The 22,557-nt window shown below is 41.2% G+C and overlaps 1 protein-coding gene across 1 annotated transcript in view; it reads left to right on the forward strand.

Moving 5' to 3' along the window:
* The window catches only part of pappaa (pregnancy-associated plasma protein A, pappalysin 1a), an 87,019-nt gene that overhangs the window by 51,989 nt on the left and 12,473 nt on the right, over positions 1-22,557 (forward strand). The window contains exons 15-22 of the mRNA XM_017460374.3: positions 1,985-2,150; positions 10,629-10,812; positions 10,989-11,190; positions 11,432-11,627; positions 12,490-12,640; positions 12,920-13,035; positions 18,177-18,248; positions 21,424-21,522. Of these exons, the coding sequence (XP_017315863.1) occupies positions 1,985-2,150; positions 10,629-10,812; positions 10,989-11,190; positions 11,432-11,627; positions 12,490-12,640; positions 12,920-13,035; positions 18,177-18,248; positions 21,424-21,522 (1,186 nt within the window). The remainder of the gene's footprint in view (positions 1-1,984; positions 2,151-10,628; positions 10,813-10,988; positions 11,191-11,431; positions 11,628-12,489; positions 12,641-12,919; positions 13,036-18,176; positions 18,249-21,423; positions 21,523-22,557) is intronic.

Consider the following 22,557-nt stretch of genomic DNA (forward strand, 5'->3'; position numbering starts at 1 on the left):
TGTTTTGCAGACATTCCTCAACATAAAATGTAACCATAAATGAGTAAAACATACAACGGGACTTCTTAAATATTTGTACTCCTAGCCAACTGGCTGTGGTCGAAGAGGAATAAAACAGTTTTGGGTGGTAACAGTGACTCCACAATTCATCACACCGCCTTATTGTCAAATATTTCCCTATAACAGCACAGCCCCGAGTGTTTATATTAATTTGACAGGTGCGTCTCAAAAAATTCATGGTAAAGTTCATTTTCTTCCCGTAATTTCATTCAAAAAGTCGAACTTTCATATATTCTAGATTCATTACACATAAAGTTGAAATATTTAAAGTCTTTCGGTTTTAATCTCGATGATTACGGCTTACAGCTCACCGAAATCAAAACTCCAGTGTCTCAAAGTATTCGAATAAAGAATTTATAATACAGAAATGTCGAGCTTGTGAAAAGTATGTTAGTTTATGCGCTGATGCTCGGTCGGGGTTTTAATCCTTTTGCACGTGTTACTGCGTCGGTGCGGCGTGGCGTGGAGGCGATCAGCGTGTGGCGCTGCTGAGGTGTTCTGGAAGTCCAGGTCGCTTTGATGGCGGTCTTCAGCTCGTCTGTATTGTCGGGTCTGGTGTCTCTCGTAGATTCCCTGTGGGGTTCGGGTCAGACGAATCGGCTGGACGGTCAAGCACGGTAATACCACGGTCAGTAGAACAGTTACTAGAAGTTTTGGCGCTGTGGGCAGGTGCCGAGTCCTGCTGGAAAAGGAAATCAGCGTCTCCATAAAGCTCGTCAGCAGATGGAAGCATGAAGTATCTAAAATCTCCTGGGAGATGCTGCATCGCCTCTCGACTTGAGAAGACACACTGGACCAACACTAGCAGAGGACTTGGCAACCCAAATCATCACTGACTGTGGAAACTTCACACTGGACTTCAAGCAGCTTGGATTCTGTTCCTCTCCACTCGTCCTCCAGACTCCGGAACCTTGATTTCCAAATCAAATGCAACATTGACTTCCATCTTCCCTGTGATTGTGTGTGTGTGTGTGTGTGTGTGTGTGTGTGTGTGTGTGTGTGCGCGCTGAACCAGACTGAGAGATTAAAGTCTCAGGAAACCTTTGCAGGTGTTTTGTGTTAATTCGCCGATTAGAAATCTTCTCAGGTCGACATTTCTGCATTATAAATTCTTTATTCTAATATCTTGAGATACTGGATTTTTGAATCCGGTGAGCCGTAAGCCGTAATCATCGAGATTAAAACAACAAAAGGTTTGAAATGTTTCACTTTATGTGTGTTGAATCTAGAAAATATGAAGGTTCCAGTTTTTGCATTAAATTACGGGGGGGGGGGGGGTTGTGCCCCGTTTCAATCCATTTCACTTTCTCCCATGTTGATCCAATCAGCGCTGAGGCATGTGTTAATGATTCAAACGTTCTTTATTTGTCTGTGTGAGGAAGAAATGAATGTGCATGTGGTTTGCTTACTTATGTGCGTGTGTGTGTGTGTGTGTGTGCGAAGAATATGGAACACGTCCGACTCTGATGTTTTACTTTTTCATGTTTGGCAAAAGAGTTGTAGTTAATTCCTTGACCAAAGCATGACAAGTCAGTGTTGTAAAAACCTCTCGCTCGGACCCAGGTCCCGGTCGAGCCGCCGTGCTGGACTCCGCTTCCATTGTGGTGCTCGTGAGGTCTCATTTATTTAGCTCCAGAGTGGAAAGAGTGGGCCAAGCACATTCTATTTATACTGCAGCTCCCTCCCTGCGGCTTTGTTGCCAAGTTAATGAAGATTAATGTCAGGTTGACCGCGGTGTGTGTGTCTCGCCGGAGTTGAATGTGACATGTAGTATTCCACTGTTAGTCCTCCGGGCCGTCTGGAGGATGACGTAGTGCAGTTTGTGTGCAACAGCCAGTCTCTTTCTCATTCTGTCTCTCTCTGTATCTCTTTTCTTTCCCTTATCTCTCTCTCTCTCTCTCTCATTCTTTCTATCTCCCTCCAGTTGCGTTCATTACTCCTGTGAGGCCATCGACTGCCAGGAGCCGAAGGTCCGCAATGCAGAGCTACGATGTAGCGGTGGCTTTTTCAACGGCGCCCGATGCACTGTCACATGCAACAGTGGCTACGTGCTGCAGATCCACCGGGACGATGACCTCATCAAGAGCCAGGTATGCGCACGGCTGGAAACAGAGAGAGAGAGAGAGAGAGAGAGAACATCGTCTCTCCAGTGTGTAAGAAAGGCAGGGCTACTGTATAGTCTGCTTCTCAGTTTCATCCCCGCCGTCTGGCCCCAAGAAAAGTCTGGATAAAACAGCCAGAAAGAAAGAAAAAAGAGTGAGCGAGAGAGAGAGAGAGAGAGAGAGGGGATGAATGAGTGTGTGCATTCCAGCCAACCCCCTTTGCCAAGCGCCCCTGCATTCTCAGCAGCCATTAACCTTATAGAGCGGCACCTCAACAACTTTTTACATGCACCGAGGAGCCGCATGTGGAAGTGGTTAGTAGTGGCCTTAAACACTCGCCCCCCTCCAACCATGCTCCCTAAGCTCCATACACAAACTATGCAAAGCCCTAACACACACACACATATGTTTGCAAACATTTGCACCCACCTTTGTATAAAGTGCATTGTACAAAACAGAAAAAGAAATTCCACCAGGAGTGGAGCATTATTTATTTAAAAAAAAAAAAAAAAAAAAAAAGGACTGATGACAATGCCATTTTGAACAGGAACTGCTGATGGTCAGAGCATAGTTTGGAGGTGGGAACTGAATCCGAGAGTGGAGTAGAGGTGTGCATTACAGCTGGGATCCCTCAGGAGCCAACAAAAAAATAATGTTACAGGAATTGGTTTTTACCCACATGAGTCTTATGCACATTAACACGGGAGCATATTGTACACAGCAAACTGCTGGGAATAGGTTCATTAGTTCATCTTCTGTAAATGCTTTATTAAAGTTGTTTATATTTTGCCAAAAAAGATTAATGACGAAATAACCCAAATATATAACACACGTAAAATAAGTTTAAAATAAGTAACAATGGAAGCAGGTGGGATTAGTCAGAAATATTTGTGGGAGCATCTGGGATTGGTCAGACTTTCTGTGGGAAGTGCCAGAATAGGTCAAGTGTATCTGCAGGAGACGATAGGATTGGTTACATTTTCTGTCAGAGTGAGTAGGATTAGTCAAATTTCCTGTGGGAGCTGGTGGGATTGGTCAAATATTCTACTGAGGAGAATGGAATTGGGCAAACTTTCTGTGGGAAGGCCAGGATTCGTCAAGTGTGTCTGCAGGAGTGGATCGGATTGGAAAATATTTCCTGTGGAAATAGGTGGGATCGGTCAAATTTCCTGCAGGAGCACGTAGGATTGGTAAAACATTCTGTGGGAAGGCCAGGATTGTTTAATGGTCTCTGCAGGAGCAGGTGGGATTGGGGTAAATTTCCTGTGGGAATAGGTGGGATTGGTCAAATTTCTTTCAGGAACCGGTAGGATTGGTCAAACTGTCTCTGGGAAGAGACAGGATTGGTTAAGTGTATCTTTGGGAGCGGACGGATTTGATAAAAGTTCCAGAGGGAGCATGTAAGGTTGGTCAGAATTTCTCTGGGAAGATCCAGGATTGGTTAAATGTCTCTGTGGGATCTGGTGGGATTGGTAAAATTTCCTGTTGGAATAGGTGGGATTGGTTACATGTTCTGCAGGAACTGGTGGGATTGGTCAAGAGTGTCTGCGGGAGCAGGTGGGATTGTTAAAACGTTCTGCAGGAGCATGTGGGATTGGGCAAATTTACTCTGTGAAGGGCCAGGATTTGTCGGGTGTATCTGTGGGAGAGGTGGGATTGGTCAAAATTTCTGTGAGAGTGTGTGGGATCGTTCAACTTTTCTGCACAGTTTAGGCCCTTATTCTGAAACTGTACCACTATCTATGTAACTCTCGAACTCTATATCACTAGCTGCCATTGAATACACAGTGTTGAGTGAAACATCTTTGACAAAACTTCCTCTCCTTTAAACGCAAAGTATCGAGCTCAAGCGAAGACCCTAGTCGGGCTTGAATACCGCTTTGTTCCACAGTGTGTGCGATACTGTCCCAACTGAGCGAACAGCTTGGCACACGTACATGCCATAGCACTACTCATCGACTCTATTATTTTATAAAGACCTTTCTTTTATCCACCTGTACATTTGAGTGCAAGAGGTTTGAATTGTTGAATTTTGAATTATTGAAACCAATGCGAGTTAGATTTTAAGGACCTTCCTTTAACATGCCGAATCATTTTGAATCCAACTCTGTACCAATGCATGCTACTCAACACCTCACTACGGAGAAGTCCTATGACCCTGAGGAAAAACAGGACGTACCGGGCCCTGTGCTGTGTGTGGCATGTATGCGTGTGTGTGCGTGCGAGATTGCAGCATCAGCACGGAAAGAGTGAAAGACGAGACCGACGTCAAGCTCCATCTCATCATCTTGCTTCATTAGGGAATTGCAGACTTGCTCCACTTGTGTCAAACGGGTTTCCAGGAACTCTTTTAGATCATTGTATCTGTAAAACCATCTGTTCTGTTCTCTCCACTTGTTTGTGTGTGTCAGTGCATGCGAATACGTGTGTGTGCGTGAAAGAGAGAGCGTGGGTACACCGTTGTTTTTGTTTTCTGCTTGTAAACCCTTTTTTTTTTTCCCTCTCAGATGTTTGATGGATAACCGGTGTGGGAAACATGCTAATTCCACTTTCCTCTGGACTTGCAAATGATGGGGAGATTACATCTGCCATCACACGGAGTAAACCGAGCAAATTATCAATTATTCTCAGCCTTTGGCGTCATATAGGACTTTTGTCAGTATGAGCCAACGTGAACCGAGTGCAAAAGTTTGTGCACTGGATACCAACAAGATGCGTGATTAAAGTTTGCTGTCCTGTACGAGGTCTTCCAGTCCCATCAGTTCTTAACTCAGTCGCTCACAAGAAGCTACACCAGACTTCGAGTCTGTTAGAGATTTTCAAGACAAACATGCATATCTGTAATAGACTCGCCATGATGATGGTGATCTAGGGAATGCTAGAGCTTGTTGGTTTATTTGAAGGTTTATTGATGTATTTCGACGATCTTCCGCAAAGATCTAAGGAAGTCTAAACTTATTTGTGAGAGCAAGTGTTCTGACAATAGTCCACGAAATATTTATTTGACATTCATGTAAGGAGTCTCCAGTGTCAGAGCTTTGTTTTCCACTAGAAGAAAGTCTTTCCACTTTCCACAATGTCCTTGATAAATATTTCTATTTATTTATTTATTTATTTATTTGCAAATTGCAGTCATTTAAGAGGCATAAAACACTTAAGGATGCGCTGTTACTGGAAAATAATCAGCAACAGGGTGGTAAAAGTTACACGGCCGTTGGATATTTGTAAAACTGTATCAGCAAAACTGTTATGTTTTGTTCACCAAGTGGACAAAAAAAAAAAAAAAAAATCTTACATTTTTTTGGCCTAAATATTCCTTTAAGGTCTGGGATTCAAACTGGCAACCTTCTGGTGATTTCCTAGTCACCAAGCTTCAGATCGCTGTCAAGGTGCATCCTTAAGATAAAGGCGCTATAGGGAACCGGGTGTAAAGGGAAGGCTCGTGATGAATTCAGCATGTTGTTTGGGATCTGCTTTAGCAGATGTGCTGTAGAGATGCCTGGCTTGAATTAGACACACTATCCAGCAGAGAGGAGCAGAAACCTCAAATGTAAATAAAATTAAAATGGGGAAAAAAGAGGAGGAAACTCCTTTTGCACAAACACTGTCTTTTTAATGTGACTGTGTTGGGGTTTTTTTTTCCGTAGTTCTGCCTCCGGCTGGACATTAACCGCCAGGATCCTGGTGTTTTACGTGCGTTTGTTATGGGTTTGTTTGTATGTGCGTGCGTCCGTGTGTGCATTCATGGGTGCATGCACACACACGTTCACCTACGTCTGTTTCTTTTTATGAGAGAAAGCAGTGTTCGGCGTGTGAGACTCATCTGTTAGGTGCACTAAAGTGTCCCTGACAGTGGTTTGCAGCCAATAAGCCCACAGAAATCAAACCTCACGCTGACAGGCAGTCGAGCGATGGGAAATCAAATAGATGTGCATGATAGATATGGGAAAAAGATGTTACACGATTCCTGCTGTTCTCCCACAGCGCACACAAACACACACACACACACACACACACACACACACACACACAAACACACACAAAAACACAATGCCTAAAGGCAGATATAATCTAATATTTTGGAGCGAATACTAGGCTACTGCTGCTGTTGCATGTGTAGCTTCACATACTGTACCTCTTACATACGTGTGTGTGTGTGTGTGTGTGTGTGTGTGTGTGTGTGTGTATACCTACATGGTTGTTGTTGTTTTTTTTCTTCATGTAAGTGGGCTGTAAGCGTAAAACACAATGTAACAGCTAAAGTAAACTTTTGTCAGAAAACCCAAAAGCAAACTCTGTAACAAAATTTGGAAACATGACCGCAAAATTAAAAACACAGTAGCAAGATTTTAATAAATAAATAAATAAATAAATAAATAAATAAATAAATAAATAAAATTGGAAACATGTCAATACCAAAAAACAAGCCAGCAAATTCATAAACCCAAATTCAAAACAACAAAATAATAAAAAGAAAGAAAGAAAGAAAATATTCAATAGAAAACCCAGCATGTGTGGTTTAAAAAACGTTGGTGTTAAAGGGGCGGTTTATCATTTATTTGCTCCCTCTTCTGTCCACAATGTCTATACAAATCGTATACCAAATCCTGGAGCTTTCTTGCACCATGTAACCAACCTCATCTCCTCTACCAAGCACAAATTTTTTGCCTTTTGTGGGGAAAAAAATAAAAAAAAATTATGCAGAGCTGACCAACTGCCCCAGCTATTTCAGAGCTCATTTCTGGGCCAGAAAAATGTAAGCAACTAGAAACTAGTCATATCCGATGCATAGCGATATTGTGAATCACAGTATCATCAAAGGTACAGAATTCTGAAGTTGTATGAGTATTAAAAAAAAAAAATTACAAACATAATCTACAACATAATCTTAAATTATAACCTTTAATGCGACGTCACCGCTTTTTTATGACTTTATTAGCAATAAAAAGTTAAGAGAAGGTCTTCCGGGGAACAAACTATTAGCTGATGTCATAAAGCTGAAATTAGCAAACCGCTTAAACTACCTAACTTTGTTGTTTGATATCTTGCGAATGATATATAAGTTGTTAGCGTAATATACAAGATTATTAGGATCAACACTGAAAAAGGTATAATATGAGACTAGCAAGTCTGTTAGCGTGTTAGAGTCACAGAATAATCTACTCAAGCTAGCTAACGTTAGCTAGCGATTAACTAGCTATAGGATGCTTGGCTTGGCAAATATAATCTACTCACTGTGAGAACTTTAAAATTTCTTATAAAATAAAGTCCTTTCGACCTTTCAGACAGACTTTCCTTCATTGGAATGGGTTGAAAACTCTGCGAAGACATACGTGTTTAATTCAAAACACTCGCTTTATGCAACATTTCAGATCAGTTCCTGTCAGAACGTTAGCTTATGGCACAGCCGTAAAGATTCCGAAACCTGTTATCAGTTACTAAGGGGGGGATTGCGGGATAAAAAAATTCCTTTGTTGATACAAAAATACACAGCTGTCCAAAACTATGAAAACGATGATTAATGTGTGTTTTTCTGATTACGCTTCTCCTTTGATATATTTCTTGGACGATATTACCGCAGTGAGGTTATTCAAATTTGCTTATATTGTTCTCAGACTGAAAGCGTGTTCGCCCCTACTGTAGCTTTTCTTCTGTGATGGCTATGAGATTTGAGTTAGGTATTTATGAGCTAATGTTATGCTCAACATAATTCAAAGTCTGCCGCACATAAACGTTAGCAGTCTGTGGTTTCGTGTAGAGATTGCCGTGCCGTAAATAAATTCCCTGGCAAAGAGATATGAATATTAAATATTAAACCTTTAACACAAATGACATAATTTCAATGGTATCCAGACTATTAGGTACGTAAAATATCTTTTTTTTTTTTTTTAGAAGGCCTAAATGGAGAACGGATCGAAAACATCAAACGGGCCGGCTAGTAAAGCTGTATGAAATATGTCTATAAAGGTTTTAAGTCTAATAATGTTGACGTTTTAGCAGTTCGTCCAATCTCATCAAATTTCAGTAGAACTTCAAAATGAAACCACATGTCCATGGTTTACCGTTTTAAGTAGTACTGTTTTCATACTACTAGACACAATAAAAGATACATTTCGGATGTAAAATGCACTGTAAAGAGAAGCAGAATATAATTTTATTCGAGCGTATTCCAGATGTAATTCAGCAGCCAAGTTACATATAGTTCATAGCTAATATAGTTAACAAGGACTCAAGAGCTTTTTCCCTAAGTACACTCCTACACACCGCTTAAACCACATGAGGCTATTAATTAAAGTCACACGATCTTGCTGATGTGGTTTAAGATGCATCATGACTTATCCAGGAACCCTGATCCATCATTCATTCATTTACTCAATGATCCTGAGTAAATGCTTTTTCCCTGGGATATAGGCTCCAGACTCCCAGTCACCCTATGTAGGATAAACAGTATGGAAAATGGATGGCGTATCTGAACATCATTGGGGCCGTCATCTTTCCACCTACCAAGTATTCATTATATGTGATAAAAGATTTGGTGAGAGTGACTTCAAAGGTATATTTATATTTAAAGATACAGTTGTAGATATATAGTGTCATATCTGCCTCTGAAAGTTCCTCGCAATGAATTAGTAGATAAGTTGTGGGTATAACAATAAGCTAAAGCTAGAAGGGGGATGATTATGGAAAAGTCCAGGTTTAAGATTGCAGGCCTCCAGAGATGATTTCCACTTTGTAACCAGATGTTCAGGGCATTTTTTGAATATCAGTGTTTCAGTGGAGCAACGGAAGCCAACATTCTTTCTCAATGATATCTAAACCACACGCTGACCTGTTTAGATCAAAACAGTCCGTTGTGTCTGGCTTTTTTGGATGGGAATGCTCGCTGGCATAATAGCCAGATGTACCAGATATCTTCCACTACAAAAGAAAAATGTACCAATCCAGAAATGAAACTTTTCCCTCTTTGAAGTTTAACCAGCGACCTGCTTTGCACTGACTTTCACGATATTTCAGTTGTTATCTGATCCATCTGTAAATGTAAATAAGTTCCAAACTATGACATGTAGTTAATGAGAACAGTTCAAAACATTGTGCCTGGCAAGCAGTGGCTTTTGGGTCTTAATGTCAGTTTATGGTGGTTGTGGTAAACAGAGGAAGCACTCTTTTCAATGTTTTGGAAGATTGATAATCATGAGATATTTGAGATTTACGTATGTAGCCTGAAACAAACCGTTTTAAACAACACTACAACGACTAACGTAAAGGTTCTTCAACTTGTCTGTTTTAAAGGTCCTATGTGTACAGATACAACAGATGGATTTCCTGTCAAAAAGAATCCAAGGTTGCGTAACTTCATTAGGAAGTTAGAGCCCTTAGAACACAAGGAACAAACTTGTATCTTGTTCCTGAATATCAGTTTTCACATCTTGAACATCACAAGCGTCCACGTCACACTTTATGTATTCAGTTTGGCAGTCTCCTCCCAAGTAGCCCTAACAACTTCAAGAGTTTGGTCCATTTTTTACCGAATTTCCCTCCAGTTTAGTCATAGCCAGTTCCCACCCAGAACATGTGCTTCACACACTAGTGAAACCGACCATTGCATCCTCCTGCTCATTCAACATCATACGGCAGCTGAACACATTTGAAAAAGACCATTTCGTGCCTACTTCTGATTATTATTCTGTCTAAAGGATCTGAATCAACCGGGATGAATAAATGCCTTCCTTTCTACCCAGGGTCAAATATGCTCTCTTTGACTCCCAACCACAGAGTCTTGTTCAACCCATAGTCTGCGGCCTCCCTGACAAGTACCATGTCTATCCTGCCAACTTCTATAGACATTGTCACAAAACAGCTTCACAGAAATCCAGATGTAGATTTAGATCCCTAATGTGCAAACCAGGGGTAACAGTGGCAAGGAAAAACTCATTGGGACAACTTGAGAGGAACCAGACTGAAAAGGGTGGGATCATAAGTACAGATGAAGGTACTTAGGTAGGTGGTAGGAATGCAAATACGGATTCTGGTGGGACTTGCTATGTCTGCATAATAAAAAAGGGAAAGCAGAAGGTATGAAAGGTATGTGGTCACCCTGGGATATCAGCGTCCTGCCACTCCAATGTCAACGAAAATGAGTGATCACATAGACAGGGTAGGGGCAGCATCAGAACATCCCAGTGTACCATAACGCACTATGCCAAAGAACCCCCAGATCTGCAACTATAAAAAAAAAAAAAAAGTTTGTCAACTGGTGCATCAATTAATTTGAAAATGATACTTCACCTAATTGTTGTGCCAATCAGGAAATCTTGACCGAGATAAAGGGCACTACAATCCAAAAACAATGATTGGAAACTTGTGAGTTTCCTCACGGTTCTTAACAGGCTACGCTTTATATAGCTCTGCTTAAGTGTGTAGTGAGTAGTGATCCCTGGTCTTTCTTGCCCTGTTTACCCCCTGTAGTCAGGATCTACGGTGACCATTACCTGTACAGATGGCAAGTGGAACAAGCAGGTGTCCTGTGAGCCCGTTGACTGTGGCCTCCCTGACAAGTACCATGTTCACCCTGCCAACTTTTACTTTCCCGAGGGTACCACCTATGGCAAGAAGTGCACCTTCCAGTGCAGGGAACCTGCTCAGCTAGTAGGTGAGAAATATCTACCAGGGCTACTGCTTAATGGGTAAATGTGAAGATGCTAGCTGATGGAGACTTGTAAGCATGGTTCAAGTTAAGAATGGTAGCACGTCTTGACTAGCTTTAATTTACAGGTAGTACTTTTGGGTAATATTAATATTGGATTGACTTATTTTACCTTGCTATAGGAACTAATAACACACTGACATGCATGGAGGACGGCCTGTGGTCCTTCCCGGAGGCCTTGTGTGAGCTGCGTTGTCCTGCTCCTCCCATCATCCCCAATGCAGTATTGCAGACCAAACGTTGTAACGAGACTGGCCTCAAAGTGGGCTCACTTTGCAAGTACAAGTGCAAGCCTGGCTACCATGCCACCAACAAGCCCAAGAGGTACCTGGCACTGTCACGCTGTTTACTTTCATTCTATTTACCATCACTGTCTAGACTGGAAACACTCCATAGTTGATTGTTGCTGCCGCAAGATGCCACAGTGGCTCAGAAATGTGTTTTTTATTTATTTTGATTAATAGGTCAATCCAAGACAAGGATATCATTTTGTATACTTTTCAAACTTTAACCTAAGTTTGTGTGCACGTATTTTTACCACCCCTCTCTTTGTTTTTCTTTAAAGACGGGCATTTAAGATGCAGTGCACAGAAGACGGCCGATGGCTGGAGGGATCATGTGAGCCGGTGATGTGTCCTCCACCTCCGCCGGTCTTCCACGGCATGTACCACTGCACTGATGGCTTCCTATTCGACAGCATGTGCTGGCTGCAGTGCCACTCTGTCAACAGCACGGCAAAGGCATCTGCTCCCTGCAAGCAGGTCCGTCGTTTCCTTTCCGTCTCGCTCACTGTGCAAGTACCTACGCTTTCTGATGAGTCATCCTTTTGTTTATTTGCTTGTCGCGCTAATAATATTGATGTTAAGTAATAAGCTCTGAGCAAATCAGACCTGTTGTGGCCGTTCTCTTCCTTAACTCATTCGAGACGACACAGTCAGTGCGTGCGCCGTCATAGGAAAATAATCAGTGATGGGGTGGTGAGATGCCGACATGAATTGGAATTTTACCACCCCAAAGTTTATTTTCTCATTAATAAAAGCTCATTACTAATCGACGCCTTCTGACCAATCAGAATCCAGCATTCAAAAGTGCTATGGGATAAATGAATGTATGTGAGTTATCTTTTGCCTTGATTTTTATGTGTGTCTGTCCCTGCATTTATCCATCTGGTTTAATTTAATGAATGACCGAAGAGCTCTGCTTTCAGAGCCTAGAACAGGAAAGTAAATGTCCTCGTCACTCTCTCTCTCACACACACACACACACAGACACACGCACACACACACACACGGAAGGTCGAACACAGGCTGCTGGATGACTGACCTTGCCAACAACATCTCTGCAACACCCCTTTGATGTCCGATGACCTCATGGTGGAATTTGCAGCATGGCACAAACAAAATCAAGCGCTCCACCAGATGTAATCCTGAATGTTTTCATGTACAGGTCACACGCACTGAAGCTTACGCACAAAAACATTCCGCCAGTATGATTCAATTAAGCCTGCTTTTAATTGCACGGCATTAAAATGTCTGAGAATTTTGAGTAACCCGTCCTTTAGATAGGTGATATGATATGTCTGCTGTCTCATGACATTACGCCCGCGTTGTCATGTCTCCACAGCAAGGCACACACCCCAACATGATCCGCTGCAGGAAGGATGGAAACTGGACCGGATCTTTCCAGATTTGTCCACAGATTAAGGGTCAGTGTGCTTTACCACGGAACCTGCATCCAGGCATCCGGCTCAGCTGCAAGAAAGGACACGCCATAGGTGGGCAACTGACACTTACTTTAATGACGGATTTATTTATATAGTGTGTTTTAACAAGAGACCAATTAGGGCCATAATAAATGGTAAAATAAATGGTTTAAGCTCACTCCCTCATTGGCTGTTATTTGTTTTCATAAAGGGTGCCAATATTTTTGGGTTTGACCCTATTTACAGGAAATAAGACCTTTTTTTGTGCTTGCACTCCACATTGCACTCACTCTCTTTTTCCTTTCTCTCTCTCTCTCTCTCTCTCTCTCACACACACACACACACACATAGGAGCAGAGTGTGAGCTTTCATGCAGGGACATGAACAGTGATGTGGTCATCCTGCCTGACAACATGACAGCTAACAGTGTTCTGCAGCACCACTGGATGAACCCACCCAAAGTCACGGTGTGTTTTCTCCTGTCGCCCAAGACACACACACACACACACACACACACACACACACACACACACACACACACAGTGCCATAGACGCACTTCACAAAAGAATGTTTCCTCTGATGCGGCTGTGGGAGAATGTTGCACTCCCTCTCCATATCTCCAGCGAGCTTTCATGGGATGCGTGTTGAAGTGTGTTTGACTGGCTGGTGATTCATATTTTCTCTTAGGTGTCTGAGTCCGGGATCTCAAAAAGGGTCACTTAGAAAAATCAGTCCATTTAGGGCAAAGAAAACATACATGCAGCATTACGTAGCATACATTATACCTTATAATACCTCTAAACCTCCATACATACATTAGAGATTCCTATTTGGGGCCTGGAGTGTTTAGAGGGAAAAGAGACGGGTAGCCATTCCGGTAAATCCTGTCTTCATAATGCATTATACATGCATTTATCTCATGGATACGTCCTATCCTCAATTCATGTGAAATGAGCACTTATAAAGCTTCGTAATCTATTACGTAGTGGAATGACGTTTGAATCACATTTAAAAGACGTTTAAAAAAAAAAAAAAAAAAGCTGCATGTGCTTTTATAAACACCTGAATTTGAGAAAACAAATATGCATGTTATATTGCGTTACAAAGCCTTACAACCTGCAGTACAGTACAAACGACACCAGAGCCTGGGTCATAGTGCATTACAGCATGCAGGCCTAAAATGTTGAATACGGTAAGATTATAATGCATCGAGTAGCATTTATTATGCTTTACTAAGCGTCGTGCAAGTTCCCATGACTACTTATGAGCATTTACAAGTCATTATAACGTGTGTATATATTATATATATATATATTGTATATAATGTATTATGAATACAAGATTTATAGGAAGTGTTACCAAGATACGGATGTTGATATTTGGACATCAGAAATATTTCAGAAATATAAAGAAGAAAAAAAAAATCAATAGATGCAATAATGAAGAAATAAAGTAGAAATGACACAAGGTCACTTGAGCCTAGCCTTCTGATCTCAGCATGTGTGTGTGTGTGTGTACATGCTGCATATTTACTGCATTTTAACTGGATGTCATACACGTCTAACCTGGCCCTCATTCAATTATCGCTCATTAGATACCCAGTCAGGCAAGCACCAGCATTCCCAATTACCTCACTTTAGAAAAATGGTACGATTACAGCAATCTCTGAACTCATTTAAACTGTAACGAGGCGGAGGCCAAGTCCTAAAAGTTAAAAAGACGTTGGTAATGACTATAATTTTAAGAATGGCCCTATTGCGGGCGCTAATAGAACAGCTTGCTATGCATTTACCTGTCAGAAGCATTATATTGATTTAGTGCTGATCGTTGAAACTGGCTGTAGGTAAACTGTAATGAGCTCCATTGTTGGTTAGCACCTGTCTATTTAAACACAGAGGGCCCTCCGACTGGAATGCCGAAAAGACCTTAATGGATGACACGCCGTTGGACAGGCTGCAAAACTCGCCAGCCATTTAGCATCGCACAAATGAGATTTAATTACCGGAATTCATTAAAGCTGTTCTCCAGGTTTGTGTGCAAGTTAGATCTAATATCCAGTCGCTGAGGTCCAGAGAGAGAAGACGACTTTCTTTCTTCCTTTCTTTCCCATGCATAATATCAATGTTATTGTTGTTACTGTGCTCACCATTACTGCTGCCGTTCCTCATATTTCTTAGTGATGGGAATGTCGAGTCAGCTCCTGGAGAAATTGAATGACACGTCGATGATTGATTGGTTGAAATTGATCCGGTGTGTGCCGGGCTGGGTGGTGGAGCTGGGATGCTAGGGGGAAGAGGAGCCCGAAATCGATGCCGCTGAGGCGTGCCGGGGCGTTGAGCCGAGCTTGGATCGATCACCGCTTGGTTTCTCTCTGCAGCTCGCCACCCTCACCGCACCGGTGTCAATCGATAGCGTCTGAATTCCACAACACCTGTTCCTCGTAACTCTGAGCAAGGACACGCTTGGTGGAGCTGACCTCCCGTAGCAAGGGATGCTAACTATCCAGTCTGTTGCTACTACTCGCATAACCTCTTTTTTTTTTTTGGATGTATGTACTGTACACTGCATTCATAGACAACCAGGTAATTAGCCTAGGCTAATTCCTTTGGCGTACTTCTTTTCGCCTACTGTGTAGTTGGGTAGTAGGGATATTCAGACTCGGCTTCTGTCTCTCCAGAACCCATCTACAATTCTCTGGTCGCTCTCTTGCTCGCGCTCAAAAAAAAAAAAAAAATTGATTTTCAGGATATTGTATATATCAATATATGGGAGACTCCCGGAGAGGTGGGATGTCTGTGTTAGCTTTAAGTTTAAGCAAAATTATATCCTCACTCATCAGTCATCGTATACATCCCAGTAAGAATAGTTATAAAGATGTTATAGATTTCCGGAAGTTTCTCTACAGAAATCATGACCCATCTCCACAAGTCCTGCAGCAAATCCTAAAATCCAGCCCCCAATTGCATTTTTTTATTTTATTATTATTATTTTTTTTAGTACTGTTAATCAACAATTAATACAAATTACTATGGGAGTGAATTGTTCACTTTTTTTTCTCATCTATTAGACTTCATGATATCAGCAAAAATCTTGGCACACTTTGCTGAAATACAGGTAATAGAAAGCCTTGGCCGAGAGAGAGAGAGAGAGAGAGAGAGAGAGAGAGAGAGAGAGAGCGAGAGAGAGAGAGAGAGAGAGAGAGAGAGAGAGAGAGAGGGGCGAATGTTCATACTTGCTCTGCTGAAAGGAAGGGCTAATATTAACCTCTAATTAATAGCCCCAACTTTTTATTAAAAGGGGGAAGAGCTAAATTTATTAGCAGGGATACAGACAATGATACAGACACACTGGGGGCTTAAACAGAAGGCCGAGTGCTCCATCTGATTGGATTTAGGGCTGTGGTGATGGATGTGTAAAGGGATGATGTCATGCATGTCCAAGGCTGGAGAAAGCAGAGAAATTACTTACCCTTGTACATGCTGGATCAGGAATACAAATCCAATCAGATAATAAAATAGACAGAGATTAGATCATATTAGATCAGGTGAGGTGAGGATTATTATCTATTCTGTCTTGCGGTAAAGCAGGCACTTTTCCCCCCGGGATTTCAGGACAGCGTCACAGATGTTGCGTAATCAGGTAGGCCTATTTTGAGAATCTACATAGGTCAGCGATCATGGCTAACTTTAACTAGCTAGCTATATAAAAAAAAAACGTAGATTGCACACTAGCTAAAAGTGTGTCATTATCTGATTTGTGTTCTCAGATTTATCTAATATTAGCCAGTCAACTCCATAAATCAGCTCTGGGAAACTTCTTTCCAGGGTTTTAACATGATGGCACATAATGTAAACGTCTGAAAAAACTCCCAGCGTCTCAGCAATGCTGTTTTATACCACGCACTGTTATTTAAACAAAAATCGTATGCCTGTTTCTGTATAAAATCCAAAGCGAATCCAATGAAAATCGAATAATTTGCTCGTAATAAGGGATAGGGATGCACGTTTAACATGTTTTGGTACAGTTATTCGGTTCTGAAAATATACAGGAAAAAAAATAGATTTTGAGGTAAATGATTTAAATACAATGCGGGTTAACATATTTTCACGTGAGGTAGGGTTATAAAGGAAACTGGCATATGCATTGTACCATAATGAGACATAAACTGAAATGTAGGTCAAGAAACAAACTGTAAAGTGGGTGGAGCTTATGCTTTATAATGATATAAGATTGTCATGAGTTGACAGCGAATCGTGAAATGATCATTTTCGATCGCTTTATTACCACGGTTTAAGAGTTTATGAGTAGACATATACAGATATAAGGATGCAGTGTATCTGAAAAAAATGATTGATGAGACCAAAAGTCGCGTCACTTTAATCTGACACACGGTGACCCAAAGTGCTCTCCGTTTCGTGTGTGTGTGTGTGAGTGTGTTATCGATTTCCCATCACTCCCAGCAGTCTTCAAACGCTGAAATGTTTTCTCTACTCATCTGTCCTCTGATCATTTGTTCCCCACCTTTTTCTTTTCCATTGATTTGCTGACTGCGAGGAAATGTAAAATACCTTAGTTTGCAGAGGTGGGTAAGCGAGAGAGAAAAGTGAGGAGGCTTTGTATTTGTGTGTGTGTGTGTGTGTGTGTGTGTGTGTGTGTGTGTTTGAGGTATAACTGTATAACTGACATAATGCTAGTCAATAAGAGAAGACTACCTGACCTGTGGGTATAGCGCTCATCCTAATAACCCTCAAGCTTGCACACTAGATCATTTAATTATTATTTTTACCTCTTGCTGTTGTCTTGGGTTTTTTTTTTTTTTTTTTATTGTCATCTTTATTTCTCGACTGCTTTGTACTGGAGAAATGAAATGACACACTGCTGATTGATGGGGGAAATTGATCCAGTGTGTGTACAGGGCTGGTGGAGCTTGATGGCTGGGGAAAGAGGAGCCTGAATCGATGGTGCTTAAGTGGTCTGTGGGTGGCACACACACACACACACACACACACACACACAACATTATCCATTCCAGACCAAAATAACCAGAATTCCCATTCCGTGTTGTTTAAAACGTACAATTAGACTCATTGTTTATTGAGTGAAACTGCTTCAACACTAACCAGTGCCATTAAAATAAAAATTTTTTTAAAAAACTTCGACAAAGAATACTCTGTTTTCAACTTGTAACGGTTCGTATTTAGTGCTCTGCTTTCGGAAACCGTTTGAAGTTTCCCACCGATGTCGTGGCACGACGAACCTGTTGCTACACCTCCCGCTATTGAATGCATCGCTGTGACATGGCTCCAGGGTGACAGCACAGGAAGTGATAATTCATAGTGCTCTGTCGAATGAAATGATTTATGTTACGAAGAAGATCGACTTTCCCAAGGTGCTAGGTTTGGATGAGTTCCATCTTTGGATTTCTCAAAATGGGAAGAAGTTAAAGTTGTTTTTTTTTTTTTTCCCCCTTCTCCAAGCTCTCATCTTTCCAACAGTTGTGGTATCGAGTGACCTCATTTTTGGCTCCACATTGTTATTCTAGTTGTTATGTGACAAACAGAAACTGGCCTATATACCTAAATCCTGTGCCTTCTCTTCTACCCACAGCATATAACATGCACCATGGGCTTGAAATGGTACCCACATCCTGAGGTCCTCCACTGCATCAAAGGTTGTGAGGTAAGGTCTTCAGGACTCTCATTTTTTTTTTAACCTTTTTGTCCAGTGTCCAGCAGAAAGGATAACACTACACCAAAGTCAGTGCTTGGCAAGTGTTAGTTTTCCTTTTTGCAACATTTGGTAATACAGAATGCAATACAGTTTACAGTTGCAATCAAAATGATTCAACCCCCATTGCAAATCAGGTTTATTGTCAAAATTTGCAGACTTACAGCTGTTTGCGATGAACAAATCAAACAAAAGCAAATGAAATAATAACACAACGAATGCTTCAAGCGGTTTCTGAAAATTCAACTTGTAATGATGTCTCCAGTTTCAAAATGATTCAACCCCCTAAGATGGCAAGCATCTTTAGTACTTAGTAGAGCACACTGTTGCTGTTCTGACCTGCTGCAAATGAGATGCAGAGCTTCTGGCAGCGTTCCTGAGGAATCTTCTCCCGTTCCACATGAGCAATGGCTTCCTATTCAGTAATACTCTTGGGTTTGCGTGCTGCATCCACCTTCTTCAAATCCCACCGGAGATATTCTATGGTGTCCAAGTCAGGTGACTGTGATGACCCTGTAGATTCTTCCAGGACTTCTTCTGCAACCAAGATTTGGTGGAATTTGAGGTATGTTTGGGATGATTGTCCTGTTGGAAGGTCCAGTGATGCTCAAGCTTCAGCTTCCTCACAGACGGCATGAAGTTTTCTCCTAGGATTTCCTGATACTCCAATGAATCCTTCTCGCCTTCCACACGCTGCAGGTTTCCAGTGCCAGAGGATGCAAAGCAGCCCCAGAGCATCACCGAGCCTCCACCATGCTCGACTGTAGACAGGGTGTTCTTTCTTCATTCTTCTTCCTCCAGACATACCGCTGATCCATCATGCCGAACAGTTCCAGAATCCAAAAACTTCTGTGGATTATTTATATGATTCTGAGCGACTTTTCTTGTGCTTTGGGGTCAGTAGTGGTGAACATCTTGGAGTTCTGGCATGGAAACCTTCTGCGTTTAGTACACGCCTTACTGTGCTCACTGAAACCTCAGTGTCTGTTACACCGAGTCTTGCTGCAGGTCTTTTGCAGTCACTCGAGGGTTTTTCACAACCTGCCTTCTCAGAAATCTGCTTGCAGCCATTGATAGCTTCCTTTTTCTGCCCCGTCCAGGTATTTCATAAATTTTCTACCCCTAGCCAGTTCAGGTATTTCATGTGTTCCAGCTCAAGCACACCTACTGCAACTAATTAAGCCCTTGATTATTTGCATCGGGTGTGCTTGAGACAACACCTGTTCTGCATATTTGTGCTGTTGTGAGGGATTCTATTCAGGGGGACTAATAATTTTGAAACTGGAGAAATCATTATAAGTTTAGTTGAATTTTGGGAAACCACTTGAAGCATTCGTCATGTCGAACTATTTCAGCTGCTTTAGTTTGATTTGTTCATCGCAAACAGCTAAAAGTCTGTAAATTTCGACAATGAACCTGATCTGCAATGGGGGTCGAATCATTTTGATTGCAACTGTATCCCAGTTGTACAGTTCAGTTCAGTTCAGACATGCACAGTGTATGAAGTTTGATCCTTTCTCAAGCTACGGTTTGATGGTTTGCTATGGTAATTTGGTCATCTGTCAGTTCCTCAGCCACCAGTCAGCTCTGCCTTTATCATACTACAGCTACCAACTGAAGGTGAACACATACTTCCTACAAGACAAATGAAGCCAGCCAAGAAAACTGTTTTTAAACTGCTGCTCATGCCTCGGAGGAAAGCGCTAGCTTCACTCTTCCGCATACACGAGCTCACAGATACACGTGATTGGATAGTGTTGCTGTGATTGACAGGGGAGAAATGCCCCTTCCACCCTGACCCCATAGCCATTTTTTCTCTCTCTCTTGGCTCCCGGCCATGGATAGCTGTGGCATCATCGTGATTCAAACGTACAGTCTCCCAAACACTTTTAAGCCCTGCAACATGCTGTTGACCATTTTTTTAAAGTATGTAAATATAAGAATGTCTGGTAATTATCCCATTGCTGAACTGGTGGCTCTGAGCTACGTTTACCTTTAGCTACTTGTTAGCTAGCAGAGTGTTATTCTCATAGCTCCATGCCTCTTTAAATGTCTTTACCAGCACCTTCCAGTGTTTTATTATATTTGATTTCAAAATAATAAAGTTATTCGAAAGTAATTATTGAAGGGGTCGTGTAATGGTGCTCGATGTGAAGTTTATAATAACACTCCATAGTTGATTATTTTTCTATAACAGCATATCCCAGAGTGCTTTACTCCTCGCATACAATAGCAATTTGCCAACGACCATCATATCCAGGATGACAGAACATATATATTTTTTAGATGCATTTAATGGTTGTGAAGCAAGTTAGTTTCCATTAGCATTTACATTATACCAGTAGTACCCTCACTAGACCATCTTTTTTCTCTCTCTCTTAAAAGTTAAAAAGATGTTATAGAGACACCACCCACAAGGCATAAACTTCTCTGTCATGAACATGTCATAAAATTAGTTACAGCTATACCTCTGACATTGGAGACTCCTTCCATAAAGGTTAAATAAACATCGAATCTCCGAACAGAAAATCAAAATCAAGTCAAAAAACTCAAACACTTTTTTGAGAAAAAAAAAAAGAAAAAAAAAAAAAGGTTTATGTGACGTGTCCGTCATACAACTTCCGATGAACGTGGTCACTATAGAAACGATAACGCATTAGAACGATTCCTTAATATACGTAAACCTGTAATCTGTACGAGCTGCTGTTACAGAAAATGAATCAACACCTTTTGATCAGTCGACACTTTTCTGGTATAAACTACAGCAAATTACATCTGTACTATAATAACCTACGCTTGATCTCATTGTAGACAATTATCTGATGAATTTAATTAGGTGTAAATTTAACACACTTCTGTTCTGAAGTATTCTAGTCAGAGATCTGATTACGTTTAGCTCTCAGACGGGCTGTAGTTTGGCCAGTTTCCCAGAACACATTTTACATTCGCATGTTTCTGACGTAGCATACTTACACACTGGCAGTAGTGCTATTCAGATTAATTGGTAACATCAGTTTCAGTGCAGTTTGCATGACGCTTTTATAACACTACTATAATTCGCATTAAATATCATACATTTTTAGTTTCAGACTAATAATCTGGATTTTTTCTTTTTTCTTTCCTGCAGCCATTCCAGGGCGACAATTATTGTGACGCCATGAACAACAGAGCGTATTGTAACTACGATGGAGGAGACTGCTGCCAGTCCACTGTCAAGACTAAGAAGGTAACACGAACATTAACACCGAGTTTCCTTGTTATTATTCATTAACTATGGTGAAAAAAGGACTTGTGGATATGATTGAAGTCCTGTCAGTGGGTCAAGCCATAAAAGTCCATGATGGTACAATTTAGGAATTTAGGAATCATCGGGCTTAACGGGAATGAGACCGTAATTGCAATTACACTCATAGCTGCACAGTTTAGCCGTAAAAAAAAACAAACAAACAAAAAAAACCATAAACAGCAGACCCACAGCTTTCACACAAGACCTACACCAATTATAACTCGGTGCTGGAAAAAAATATCAAACACCACGTATCTATTTGAAATGAGGGATAGCAAAAATTAAGTTGTTTCATGGACAGTCCACAACATTAAATGTAAATATAAACTGTCATTCTTTAATAAAGAATTTTTTATCATTGGCAAATTGCTGTTGTATAAGAAGACACATTCTTTACTTATATTCCTACAGCATAAAGGATTTGACCGGTATCACAAATGGACAAAAACGGGCATAGACCTTTGAGGGTTAAACCATCTTTTGGTTTCACGGCTCAAAGGGCCAATAGGTCTGGACACACATTGAAACCTGTTGTTAGTGGAAAAAGAACAGCGAATACTCACTGACGAGTATAACTAGACTTAAATCCTGTGTAGCAGACAGCCTCATCTGTTTATAGTGACAGGAATATGATTTAAATTGACTTGAGTGATTATATTAAGTTTACATTGGAATATTTTCCCTCCCTAAAGTAGTGATCCATTATTATTCTATGTGCTGCCAATATGTAGCACATACACTGCCAATACGCCAGCATATGATTCACTGAAACCTTTAAAAGCACCAATGCAGACGTGTTTAGTTCTCGTAAGAGTTGCAAACCATTAGCGGTAACCCAAGTGTCTAATAATAAGATGTTATCCAGTCCAGTACGTTCATTCTTCTGCTGGCGCGGCAGACAATTCTGGTCAACTTCAGACAAATGCTGTAAAAAAAAAAAAAAAAAGGGTAGTCATTGGATCGTTGGAGCTGAAA

This window comes from Ictalurus punctatus, chromosome 28, assembly GCF_001660625.3.
Source record: "Ictalurus punctatus breed USDA103 chromosome 28, Coco_2.0, whole genome shotgun sequence".
Lineage (NCBI taxonomy): Eukaryota > Metazoa > Chordata > Actinopteri > Siluriformes > Ictaluridae > Ictalurus > Ictalurus punctatus.